Source organism: Herpailurus yagouaroundi, unplaced genomic scaffold (assembly GCF_014898765.1).
Source record: "Herpailurus yagouaroundi ecotype Mexico unplaced genomic scaffold, PumYag 205, whole genome shotgun sequence".
Classification (NCBI taxonomy): domain Eukaryota; kingdom Metazoa; phylum Chordata; class Mammalia; order Carnivora; family Felidae; genus Herpailurus; species Herpailurus yagouaroundi.
In genome coordinates, this window is record NW_024412436.1 from 3,811,847 (window position 1) to 3,826,039 (window position 14,193).

General features: G+C 39.6%; 1 protein-coding gene across 3 annotated transcripts in view; it reads left to right on the forward strand.

Annotated features, from left to right (window-relative positions):
* The window catches only part of NME7 (NME/NM23 family member 7), a 262,404-nt gene that overhangs the window by 64,740 nt on the left and 183,471 nt on the right, over nucleotides 1–14,193 (forward strand). For all 3 annotated transcript variants that reach the window (XM_040451736.1, XM_040451737.1, XM_040451738.1), the window contains 3 exons: nucleotides 1,158–1,268; nucleotides 5,535–5,585; nucleotides 9,130–9,337. In XM_040451736.1, coding sequence (XP_040307670.1) covers nucleotides 1,158–1,268; nucleotides 5,535–5,585; nucleotides 9,130–9,337 — 370 coding nt within the window. The remainder of the gene's footprint in view (nucleotides 1–1,157; nucleotides 1,269–5,534; nucleotides 5,586–9,129; nucleotides 9,338–14,193) is intronic.

The window sequence follows — 14,193 nt, forward strand, 5'->3', positions numbered from 1 at the left end:
CGGGGGAGGGGCAGAGAGAGAGGGAGACACAGAATCGGAAACAGTTTCCAGGCTCTGAGCCATCAGCCCAGGGCCCGACGCGGGGCTCGAACTCACGGACCGCGAGATCGTGACCTGGCTGAAGTCGGACGCTTAACCGACTGCGCCACCCAGGCGCCCCTAAGAAACAGATATTTTAAAGACCAGTGTTTTCTAACGTGGGGGCCAAGGACAGTCTGCCTCAAAATGTGCCACTTTGGCATATTATTTTAAATAAAAGTTACTTAAGCAGCTGGTGCAAGGACACTCGGATCCCCTTCTGTCCCCCCGAATAGAGGAAGTAAATCTCCCGTATAAAAGGTGCGCTCCCTGTACTAAGAAGTAAAGAGATCCCTTATCACCACAGAGATAGGAACTTTAAAGCCAACACAGCTGTAGAAACAAACATTGTTACTTTCTTTCTAATCTACCATGGAAGTCCAAATTCTGCTTTGAATTCCTTACTAATTAAAGCTCCTAAACATCTGTTTTCTTTCTTTCTTTCTTTCTTTTTTTTTTTTTAAAGGTTTTATTTTTAAGTAATCTCTACACCCAGTGTGGGGGCTAGAACTCACAACCCGGAGATCAAGAGTCCCATGCTCGACTGCCTGAGGCAGCCAGGCGCCCCACATCTGTTTTCTTTATCCTGTCAATCCCTCACAAATTTACTGTCTCTTTGTTTAAGAAGTATAAAAACTGCCTGTTTTCGTCATTTCTTTGGGTCTCAACTTCATTATTGGGCCTCCATGCACACATGACGAAACTTCAGCTTTTTCTCCTGTTACTCTGCCTCGTGTAAATTTAATTCTCAGTCCAGTCGGAAGACCTTGGAGGGTAGAGGAAGAATTTTCCCTTCCCTGCATTAATTTGGGCATATTAAACATGACAATGTGAACTTTTTTCCCCTGTAAGATTTTATTATTTTTTTTAGACTGGGTACCTAAGTTTATATTTTCTTGGGAAAAATAGTAAGCTTACCTTGTATAAGTGTTGAAGAGACCTTTGATACACTTCTCTTTGGAATTGATTTCAATGTTTTATGATGTAGGATGATTGTTAAGGAAACTACCACTGCTTCGGAATTGTAAGTAAAAACTGAACTATTTTTATTTTCAAACTTCTCCTTTATATCCTTACAGAACGTTGGCTCTGATTAAACCAGATGCAATATCAAAAGCTGGAGAAATAATTGAAATGATAAACAAAGCCGGATTTACTATAACCAAACTCAAAATGATGACGCTTTCAAGGTAACTTGTTGGCCATTTTCAGTCATGTAAAGTCTGATTCCGTATTGTTTTCTTTTTTAAAATCATCTGTTATTTTTCATGTCACTGTTTAAAATAAAAGCCTCTCACTGAGTGGCAAAGGATAGAACACTAATCTTATTAAAATGAGAAAATAATAAGACCACAGGTAATTATATTCACCAATAATAATTGAACTCCAAGCAAGTAGGAATTGTCAGATTGTACCTGCCTCACTTTTATCGTGTTCCCTAACTCCATTGGCTTTTATAACACCGACGCTGGATAATCGTCATCTCTTCTCCTTAATATGGAAGTATAACACACTGTGTGAAAATGATAGAAGAGGAAATGAACGTTTGAGTATTTCTACTTGATGAGGGAGTATTACTGTTGGGATTTCCCAAAGGGAGGCCTTTGGAAATGTTTACATTTTGCTCCGCCCAATGGGTATCATTGGCACATACCCTGATTTACTACTCTGAAAAGCAGTCCATTCTGTCTGACCTGATAGTCTCTAAGTTATTTAGTGAAAACAGGACTTACCCCTCAGTAGGGACATTAATGTGGCAGTTAGGCAGAACTGGCTCCAGTGGCCTTCTTATGTTACTCCACTGGGTGTTTTTGTTTCTGTTTTTTGTTTTCTTGTGTGTTTTTTTGTTTGGTTGTTTAGTTGGTTTTTTTGGTCAGGTGTCTTACTGCTATTCCCGGATATATATTGTATGGGACAGTTGCTGTTTTGGCTCCGTGAGGACAGGGACAATGAGTAACTGTAGATATTCAATGCAGCTTTGCTAAGTCTGATCCCCAGATACCTTAATGAAACACCTTCAAGTTTATCCCAACAATGACATACATTTAATTTGAACTCTTCCTGTGTGTAAGGTCTTGCAGTTTGCATATCTTCTAGAAAGGCAGGAGGCTTAAGTTTCAGAGCACAGAATTCAGAGCCAGATTGCATGTAATTGCACCTCTTAGTAGGTGTGTGACTCTGGACAGTTTATTCTGTGCTTCGTTTTCTTCATCTGCAAAATGGAGGTTATAACCACCTGTATCGTAAAGTTGTTATAAGGATTATGGGAGTTTAATATAAGTAAAGTGCTTTGAAAGACCCCTACACATGGTCAGTGTATATGAAGTTAGCTATTGTTATTAGTAGTGGTAATCTGGGATATTATTATCTAGTGGAGCTGAGGTCATGCCCGTTTATAAGTAGTTAAATTTGTCCTATGTCTGTATGTGTCATGAATGCTTGCCCTCACAGCAGGTGATGGGACTGCATTCTGGAGAAATGCCTTTGAATAGTTTCAGTGAGATTAAATTTTTTTTTTGTCTTTATACCACTAGTGCTTAATAAATTAGGCATCAAACTTCCCAAGATAAAGATGCCCAGGGACACTTCACCACTTCCTTATTTTTTTATAGCACCTCGTACATCTCTATTAATCCTAATGTCAAGTCTTGGATTTTGTCCAACTGGAAAGCTAACGAGCTAGTCTGTTACTCTTTCATGGATGCTAGCGAAGACGTGAGACACCTGGGTCGGTGACCAAGGACTTTATGATGGTACAGCAAAGCCGCAGGAGCATCGCGCTTATGTTGGTTCTCCTTGCCTCCTTGTCCCGTGGGAATAAGATGATACGGATCCAGGTGGATCTTGTATACGCAGTTGATTGCATCAGAGCTGAGGCGCTTTGAACTTGGGTTACCCACTGTTTCGGTAGGCAAGCAGTACACAGGCTGCTCTCTGTACTGAAGAGAGACATGACCTCATCCCTCTGAGTGGCTCACTGCAACTGTGACTCGGAGAAAAGGCTAGGAGGGAGGGCAGTGGGGCCTTGCATTCTTGGCCCAGCCAGTAAGTCACGATACGAGCACCAGAGACCCATGGAGGAGTATCTTCCAGTGCTTACATCTTTGCTAAACTTGTCTGTTCAAATGCCAGTTCCCCAGTCACGACAGTACCTGAAAGGCAGCAGCTGAGTTGCATCTGACTTTGAACTTCTAGTTCTTCGATCAGTGCCTGATTCAAGCTAGGCACTAAGTAAATATTTCATGAAAGAATTAATGGACAAATCTTTGTGGAAGAACGGTTTCCTTATAAAAACACAGCAAGACATAACAAAACAACAACAAAACTCCTTTCCGTGGTGATGCCCTTGATGGGAAGAATTCATGAACCCTCATCTTGGTTCCAATTTTGGATGTTGAATGGAGATAACTATGGGGTCGGTGACATGTTAGAAGAAAATAGTGAAGCACTTTTCGGAATTAATGTTTGTCTTTTCATCAGTGTTAAAGATTATGATTGATTTTGTTTTCTTTTTTAGTAGCTTAGTTTTGTTGAAAAGTTTAGAATTGGTTGTTTGAGTCATCTTGCTGCTAATTCTGTTTTTTAATTTTAAGTTTATTTTGAGAGAGAGCAAGCGAGCAAGGGAGGGACAGAGAGAGAGGGAGAGGAAGAGAATCCAAAGCAGGGGCCACAGTGTCAGCATGGAGCCTGATGTGGGGCTCGAACCCACTAACCGTGAGATCGTGACCTGAGCCAAAATCAGGAGTCAGTTTAACCATCTGAGCCACCCAGGTGCCCCTTGCTGCGAATTCTCTTAAAATGCTCTCACGTGAGTTTTTCAGACAGTTTTACCTCATTTTAGGCCACAGCACAATATATCCATTTCATTTTTGTGAATTCTTCCGACCCTCTGTAGTTGGTAACAGAAAGGGTGTAAATAGGCATTTGCAGCAAGAGATTTGGGTTCGTCTCCCCCACCCTCCTTCTCTTACTAGCACTTTACCTGGACAAGTTATGGAATCATGTTGAACTTCATTATTTTCATAAGCAAAATGCAGGTAATCATACCAATTTCAATGTATTGTGAGAAATAAAATGATTTAATGTTGGCATAATAGGTTCTAGAAAGATGAGTTTTCTTCCCCCTCTCATTTCTTGGGATGAATTTTTATTTATTTATTAATTATTTTTTATACTCGCATGGTATACTTTTCATAATCTGTTCCTAGTTGAAGAAAATATTTCAGTATATTTGGTTTGAATAAGAGTATGCCTGCTATAGTTTACTGTGTGAATTCATTTGGTGGTAGGTTCGTAAAATCTTAAAACACTGCAGACTAAGTTAATTTTCATGCCTGAAAGGATAATCCTATGCTGGAGGACACTTAAAAACTTATTTGATATTTTAAAAAGTAGTTAATGTTGACATATTCGTTATATAATGTGTACTCAGTTCAAAGCCTTTAAAACTGTCTGAGTTTGAGAGACACCTGGTTTGATTAAGATAAAAAGTTGTTTAGACTTTTTAGCCAATCAATTTAATCTTTTATTCTTTCAGTGTCTCTATAGATATTCTTTTGTGGGAATATAGATTTAAAAAGTAAATTCCTATTGCCCTTAGTAAATTCTGAGTATTTCCATATTGACCTTCCTTTTCTGATGACGTTAATTAAAGCATTAGTTTTTAATATATTAGCAACCAATAAGAATACATTGATATGCTTAATTTGTCAAACAGATTTTATTTTATTTTATTTTATTTTTTTCAATGTTTATTTATTTTTGGGACAGAGAGAGACAGAGCATGAACGGGGGAGGGGCAGAGAGAGAGGGAGACACAGAATCGGAAACAGGCTCCAGGCTCCGAGCCATCAGCCCAGAGCCCGACGCGGGGCTCGAACTCACGGACCGCGAGATCGTGACCTGGCTGAAGTCGGACGCTTAACCGACTGCGCCACCCAGGCGCCCCATGTCAAACAGATTTTAAAAACACAAGTATATAGCCTTTCCTTGGCAGAGATCTCAGAGAGAAAACTGTAACTGTTAAGTTAAAATTCTAGCCTGACCTTTCAAGTTTAAAGCCTGGAGAAGAAAGTGACAGATTTTGAATTTGAAGATCAATTTGCATTTTTAAGTGTAATTTATTTGACTTCTAAAAAACAAATAATTCTTATTGGTCAAACGTTACACTTTGTTTCAAGAATATTAAAGATGCTGATGAAAGGGAAGATAATAGATAACATGAGGAGAAACGTAAATATTGCCTCTCACATTCATTGTAATTTTACATCTTAATAGATATTCAGCTAGCAAAAACTTTGAAAGGTGGGACAATTTGAACAGAATATTTAGTGAAAAGTCATTAATCAGTTTCCATACCAATCAAATAAGTAGAGAACTTCATCTTTATTTTATTAATGTAAGCTACAATAATTTTTTTATGTAATTCTTAACTTGTCATTTTGATTATTTTACAGGAAAGAAGCAACAGATTTTCATATAGACCATCAGTCAAGGCCCTTTTTAAAGTAGGTGCTGAATTTGGGGCAAGTGGTTTACAGCAGAGGATATTCTGGGAAACTAAAGAATTACAGTTTTATAATTCAAAAATTTGTGACATGAAAATAATCTGTCAAAAGGACCATAGCAACATTTTGTAATTGTAGAGAAGTGTTTTCTAAGAATTGTTTTTTTTGTCCTTTTATTAAATTAGAATCCTTATTTCACCCTTAAATATCTTAAACTTTAATCAGCAGCAATTAGGATGATTTGTTTACATTATAAGAGGCATAGCTTTTTTTTTTAGATTTCAGTAAAATAGTGATAATTATATTTTATGTTGAGTATTTTTTAATGTTTTTATTTATTACTATTATTTTTAAGTTTATTTTGAGAGAGAAAGAGCACACGTGTCCATGAGTGGGGTGGGCAGAGAGAGATGGGGAGAGAGAGAATCCTAAGCAGGCTTCACGCTGTCAGCATGGAGCCGGATGCAGGGCTCAAACTCACGAACCGTGAAACCATGACCTGAGCCAAAATCAAGAATCAGATGCTTACCTGACTGAGCCACCCAGGTGCCTCACATTTTCTTAAGGGTTTTAAAACTTTTATTTAAGTAACCTCTAAACTCAACATGGGGCTCGAACTGACAACCCCAAAATCAAGAGTTGCATGCTCTAACAACCGAGCCAGCCAGGAACCCCTGTGTTGAGTATTTTTGTTGTTTTTTTTAAATTCTCCTGGGGCGCCTGGGTGGCTCAGTCGGTTAAGCGTCCGACTTCAGCTCAGGTCACGATCTCGCGGTCCGTGAGTTCGAGCCCCGTGTCGGGCTCTGGGCTGATGGCTCGGAGCCTGGAGCCTGTTTCCGATTCTGTGTCTCCCTCTCTCTCTGCCCCTCCCCCGTTCATGCTTTCTCTCTGTCTCAAAAATAAATAAACGTTAAAAAAAAAAATTAAAAAAAAACTCTCTTATTTTGGCATTCTTGTGTGCATGAAACAATGTTCACGGAGCCCTTATTTTTTAACTAATACTTTTGTTTCTTGAAATATAGCAACTACTATATGTTAGAAACCGAATTTATGTTCTAAACATTTGAATATTGTGAGGTGCATATTACTATTGTCAAAAAAGTGCTTCCATTTCTTTTTTTTTATTTTTTAAAAAAATATTTATTTTAAATATGAAATTTATTGTCAAATTGGTTTCCATACAACACCCAGTGCTCATCCCAACAGGTGCCCTCCTCCATACCCATCACCCACCCTCCCACCCCCCCATCAACCCTCAGTTTGTTCTCAGTTTTTAAGAGTCTCTTATGCTAAGGGAAATAAGTCATACAGAGAAAGACAGGTGCCATATGTTTTCACTCTTATATGGATCTTGAGAAACTTAAGACCATGGGGGAGGGGAAGAAAAAAAGAGATTTTTAATTTTTTTTTAATGTTTATTTATTTTTGAGAGAGAGAGCATGAGCAGGCGAAGGGCAGAGAGAGAGGGAGACACAGAATCCAAAGCAGGCTCCAGGCTCCATGCTAGCAGCACAGAGCCTGACACAGGGCTTGAACCCACGAACTGCGAGATCATGACCTGAGCCGAAGTCGGGCACTTAATCGACTGAGCCACCCAGGTGCCCCAAAGTGCTTACATTTGTAATAAAGAAGGATATTAGTCAGGCTGCTATAATAAACACACTGCTTGGCATCCTGCATATGATAGTGTTTTTCCTTTAATTGTATAATAGAAAATTATGTTATAGATTATTTTAAATCAAGCAGTTTAAAATATTTCCAGGCCTTGTTAGAATATACAGTTTTCTTGGGGCACCTGGGTGGCTCAGTCGGTTGAGCGTCTGACTTCAACTCAGGTCATGCTCTCACAGTCTGTGAGTTCGAGCCCCACGTCGGGCCTTGTGATGACAGCTCGCAGCCTGGAGCCTGCTTTGGATTCTGTGTCTCCTTCTCTCTCTGCCCCTTCCCCGCCCATGCTCGCTCTCTCTCTCTCTCTCTCTGTCAAAAATAAATAAACGTTAAAAAAAAATTTAAGAATATACAGTTTTCTTGGAAACTATTATAGCTTTGCTTTATGTTTGTGGCATTATATTGCAGCACCTGGTTTAATGTCTTATATGTAATTAGTATGCAGTAAATTTTATTAACTGGGTGAATTAACGAGTTTTCTGGTATTATGAAAGACACAACAAAAGATGTACCTGCATTAATTGGAAATAGTCTCATGAAGAAGTATTTTTTGTGACCAGGCACACCTTTCTCTGCATTATTAACATGCGACACCCATTATAGGGTGTGGTTATAGGTTATAGGCTTATTCACTATGTGTTTTGAGGAATTCTGTAATAACAGGACATTAGATGATAAGTTTCTTGACGCCAGGGTATCATTGAATATTCTGATTTGTAGTTAAGTAATTGTTATGTGCTTACCGAATGTATCAACATGGATTTGTTCCCCTGATTTGGGCTCCTTAAATCTAATTGTTTTTGGCTACTAAGTCCTAGAAGAATATGTATGAAGAGGTCATGGGGCCTTTTAAAGGACAGAGCGTATGAATACTTCTTCATACATACTATTTTTTAGAAATCCTTTTCAAAATGAATTGAAATGATTTAAAAAGGAAGGGAGTTAACTCATAACATTCATGAGGGAAGGAAGCATGTAAAAGAGTCAAGAGTTAATCAGTACAAAAGTGTTTGTCACACCATGTGCTTTTCTTCTAGAGGGTTCTGGCCTCTCTCATAGTTTAGAAGAGAGAGAAACATGCACTTGCTTTAAAAAGTATTCTGTCCCTGCCCCAAACAGTAGGAGGAATGGTGTCACTTAATTTCCATGTGAAACCTGCCATTGCTGCCTCATCCACGTACGGGAGCGGAGAAGGGAAATGAGATATTGTTTTTATGGGTTGGGGTGCTGTGACTCAGTGCTGGAGTTTTCATCAAGAACCCATGTGTACTCTTTAAAACTTAAGATGGGAATATCCCAGAGTAGCTTTTATAGTCAGAAGGGGGATATTTTTTCAAGGCCTGTTGATTTCATTTTCCTTATCACTAGCCCAACTCCGTGTTTATTGACTGCAAGTTTACTGTCATTCTTTGAATCCTAATCCACACAAAAGTAAATGAATTCTTACCGGAAATATGTTAGAAGACATCACTCTCATCACTTTCTGTATTACAAATATGATTGGACTGCGGTGGCAAACCACGTGAAAATAAAAAGGGAAATCCTTCTGTACCTTTCAGAGCAATGGGAAAAGCATAGATAGGCATTTCAAGTCAATGAAGTAGTCTTAATGAAGCGCAACATTGGCTTTTTTTTTTTTCTTTGCTGACAGTAAATGATTTGACACCAGTAGCGATGTGTAGTGGCTCAGGCTACTGGAGGACACTCAATTATGAAAATTTTATCTTGCCTATGTAGAATTCACTGTATCCGATAGTTCTGAGATCATAATATCCATGTGTGTATTGAAATACTCCAATTGTAATGTATTCTTGTGAGTAGAGATACACAGGTTGACAGAAAGATGAAGCAAATCAGTCTTTTACCTGTTTTATAGCGAGCTGATCCAGTTTATTACGAGTGGTCCTATTATTGCCATGGAGATTTTAAGAGACGATGCTATATGTGAATGGAAAAGACTGCTCGGACCTGCGAACTCTGGTCTGGCACGTACCGATGCTCCTGGAAGCCTGAGAGCCCTCTTTGGAACCGATGGCATAAGAAATGCAGCTCATGGCCCTGACTCTTTTGCTTCTGCTGCCAGAGTAAGGTGTTTGAAAAATATTTTAGTTCTGTTTTTATTTTGTTAAGTGTGTTAGGTCAGAGTAAAGCATTTCTGTCACTGCTGACTTAGGGTAGATTTATACAGGTGACCTAGCAGTAGAGAAAGTCTTTGACCTGTTGCCTAGAATTAAACAGCATTTCAATAATATGTCTCTTTTGTGAACTGGTAACTTGGTCATGGTCAAGATAAGTTTTCTCCAATTAAAATACCTGTCATCCCGGTTTTTGTCCCAAAACCATTTAAATTATTCAGGCTTATAAATGTTTGAATAATTGAATTCACACAAGACCAGTTTATGGATAATAAATATTCAGAAAGAAAGCATTATTTAATATATTTTTTCCTGACTCATACTTCACACTATTTTCAAGCTTAACGTCCTTTTCTTTACCTATATATAGCTAGTGTTTATGAAAAAGTTTTTATGCTTCTTACAATTACTCCTTATTTTAAATCCATAGAAATAAGGTATTATACGGGGTTTATGCTGATGTTGATTTAATGACGTTGCATGTTTATTCTTAGCATCATGAGAAGTTTCTCAGCTAATTTAAGATGGTTTTCAGTCTGGTCATGCTTTCATTAAAATATTAGACAATTTTAAAATAATTGAATTTTTCTTTTTTTTTTTTTACAGCTCTGTCAACAGATCCTTTCGGTTTTCCCTTCAAATTAGACTTTGAATTTGATTGTTGTGGTCTAGGTCACTGTTATACTTTGTCTGGACTACTGTATAAGCCTCCTAATTCCCCTTTCCTCTTCTCTGACACTCAGTTTATGAAAATTCTACCTTGCCCACGTAAAATTAACCAGGCTAAGAGAGATCTTTTCAAACCAGATTAACAATTCAACTATTGAAGACTCTTTAGTGAATTTTTTTTAATCTCTTCTACAATAGAATCTCAAGTCCCTATTGTAGGCTCCAGAGCTCTACCTGATCTGATTTCCATCTGTCTCCCCGGCTTTATCTCCAGCCTCTCCGTTATTCACTGTGGCCCAGGTACACTGACCATCTTGCTATTCCTTGAATAGCGAATCTCTGCCTGGCTTGTTCAATCAACAGTAAAGAGGACAGCGTAGTTGAATGGGGGTGAGGGAAGGAGGGGCTGATGAGGGCACAGAAATAATCAGGGGAGATATCACATGGTAATATTTCTGACATTTTCTCTGAGGAAAGCTGGGACCTATTGCAGTGTTCCAAGCGGAGGGCTGACATGATTGAATTGGCCTTTGAAAGGGCTATACTGGCCCTGCGAATAGCCTGTAGACGACAGGAATGGCATCAGGGAGCCCAGTTAACAGGCTGTTGCAGTAATCCAGGGAGATGATGGCTTGGACCAGGGTGGTGGCAATGAGAGGAGTATGGAGATATATTTTAAAATACATTTCAATCAGTGGAGGTCAACTGAACAAGATTTCCTTCCAGATTAAATGTAGAGTCGGAGAAAAATTGATATCAAGGATTACTCCATAGCTCCTGGCATGAACAACTGGAAGGCGACGATTTACGTAAACTGAAATCAGGAAAGCCGTGGTTAGTCAGTAGGGATGGAAACTCAGGAGTTAACATTTTGGACATTGCAAACTTAATCTGCATGCTAGTCATCAAAGTGGAGAGATGTTGGGCAAAAAATTTAGTTATATGAGTTCGGGGAGGGAGGTCTGGACTAGTACATATGGGGTCATTGGCATCTAAATGGTATTTAAAGCCTTGAGAATGGCTGAGATTACTCAGGAGAGAGAGTACAGATAGAGAAGAAAAGAGACAAAGATGGAGCCTTTATGTTCTTAGTAAAAGGCTGAAGAGGAGGAAGCAGCAAAGGAGGCAGAGAAGGAGCCGTCAGTGAGGGAGAAGGAAAAACCTCAGAGATGATTGTGTCCCGGAGGCCAGGTGAGGAAAATATTAAAAGGGGAGAGAATGATCAGTGGGGTCAAATGAAGCAGACCTATCAAGAAAGAAGGGCCCTGAAATTGACCACTGGATTTTGCAACGGAGAGTTCATTGGTGAAGTTTGTGAGAGAGCAATAGAGTCAAAGTCCTGCCGGAAGGGACTTAAAAGAAAATTGGAGGACGGGAATATAGACAACTTTTTTTTAGGAGTGTTGTTGGATGTTGAGCAAAGAAATGAGGTGGTAGCTGTGAAGAAAAGCAGCATCTTTTTTCTCGCTTTTTTTTTTTTTTTTTGAAGATGAGAAGAATTACAGATGTGAAAAATTGAGGATGTAGAAAAAAGAGTGAGACTTACTGGCACAATGTCCTTGATTAGGTGAGAGGGAATGGGGTGCAGGAGTAGTTGTCTGTAGCAACAGGTGCGAAGGCGGACTGTGGGGGCGCAGATGCTGATTCTTACTCCCTTAGTTAAGACAATAGGAAGCAAGGTCAAAAACAGCTAAAAGTGAGGATGAGGGAGACGGTGTTTATTGGTTTGAAGAGAGAGAAGATGCGAAGTAATCATCAGAAAGACTAGGAAGAGGAAGCAATTAGGGAAATATGGTTGTGGTGCTGAGTAAGTGGCCCACCTGATGTTCATGGTTCTGAATTCTGAGTGTGGTTGTTTTCCGTCCTTGTTCAGCCACATGGGTGTAGGTGCAGAGTAGGTGGAGCGTTGACTTCAACCATGGCTGTAGTTTTGTGAAGCGAACTCGATAGGAAGGTCTCGGTAGTCAATGTGAGTGTGCAAGAGAGTGATTATAGTCTTTGACCTTTGATCTTAGTAGTAGACAATCACTCTAAATGTTGTCTTCCTTTCTGGAGTTACATTACCAATCAGATCTTTCAAGATATTACATAAGTGATAGGAATAAATAATTAATGAAATAAATGGAAGCTGGAACTGAAAGTCACTGACCATGCTCATTGATATTTGCTTCCTGTTTCCCTCCCTTATTGTCTTACCCTGTCCATTTCCATCAGTTTATTTAATAAATTTAAGCTCAGGTATGCTTGTCAGATTTTAGACAATTTAGGCTCTATATGTATCAATATATTAGATGATTCCATCAGTGAGCACCGTAAGGGGAGCAGTTTTCATGTTTTGATCAGTAGAACCTGCATGGCACATAACAAATGGTGAATGAATTCTGGTGTTGGCCACTAAAATTCCCTGGTTACTTCCCATTAACGAACAATATATTTTTTAAGTTTTTGTATTAAAAACCGTGATGTAAATAAAATGGGAAGAAGTGGGAAAATGTGAGCGTATAATTTTGATCTTTTTCTCAAGGTATTTTACCTTACAAATATTCTTTGCCTTTTATGAAAATACCATGAATCTTGACTGTGAGTCCAACTACACCATGTTGCAGTATTATGATTTATAAGAAATGCATATTTGGTCGTGCAGATGACCAAAGTATATTTTTCATATATATTTGATCTTTGTCCAGTTTCTGGGTCACAGCTCCGCCAAATCCTTGCAATTTCCTGAGTGTTGGGGGTGATAAAGGTGTCCTTCGTTATGTTAATGAAATGACTTTTGGAAAGCATCTGAGGATAGAGGCTGGTTGCCAGGAGGACCAACAGTGTGTTTAGAGGTTTAGAACTTTCAGTCTTTATCTCATGACCCCTGGGAAGGGGAGAGGGGCTAAGAGGCAGGTGAGGGGGGGGAGGGTGAAATAGCTGATAGGGATTAAGTAGTGCACTTACGATGAGCACCTGGGTATTGCATGGAAGTGTTGAATCCCGATATTGTACACCTGAAACTAACACTACCACACTGTATGTTAACTAACTAGAATTTGAATAAAAACTTAAGGAATCGCCAATGGCCAGTGATTTCATCAGCCATGCCTATGTGACGAAGCCTCGTAAAAACCTTTGGCGGTTTGGAGATCTTTGGGGTTGGTGAACAAGTGGAGATTGGGAGAATGGTGTGCTCTTTCCCCATACCTTGCCCCATGTATCTCTTCTTCTGGCTGTTGATGCGTAGCCTTTATCGTATCCTTTCATAAGCTGGTAAACTTAAGTATTTCCCACAATTCTGTGAGCCTCTCTAGCAAATAAATTGAACCGAAGGTAGAGGTCGTTGGAACTTTGTGTCTATAGACAGGCAGACAGTCAGAAGCGTAGGTTGCCTGGGGTTGGTAACCGGCATCTGAAGTGAGGGTAGCCTTGTAGGACTGAACCTTTAATTTGTTGAAACCGATGTTGTCTCTGGGTAGATAGTGCCAGAAGGGAGTTGATTTCTTGGACACCCTGCTGGGAGAATTGCTTTGGTGTTCTGTGTGGGAGAACACTCCCACACTGCAGTTGGGTCTGGAGCCCCTAAAAGACATATTTTTATTCGGTAGTTAATAATAGGTTGTGCATTTATTTAATACTATTGATGCTGAAAATAAGTGGATTCAGAAGTGCAAGGGAGGCTTTATACTTTAATATGATAAAGCTAGTCTTGTCTTTTTTTTTAATGTTTATTTTATTTTTATTTTTTTTATTTAAAAAAAATTTTTTTTTCAACGTTTATTTATTTTTGGGACAGAAAGAGACAGAGCATGAACGGCGGAGGGGCAGAGAGAGAGGGAGACACAGAATCGGAAACAGGCTCCAGGCTCCGAGCCATCAGCCCAGAGCCTGACGCGGGGCTCGAACTCACGGACCGCGAGATCGTGACCTGGCTGAAGTCGGACGCTTAACCGACTGCGCCACCCAGGCGCCCCTATGTTTATTTATTTTTGAGGGAGAGACAGAGCATGAGCAGGGGAGAGGCAGAGAGAGAGGGAGACACAGAATCCGAAACAGGCTCAAGGCTCTGAACTGTCATCACAGAGCCCGACGACGTGGGGCTTGAACTCATGAGCCGTGAGATCATGACCTGAGCCCAAGTCGGACGCTCAGCC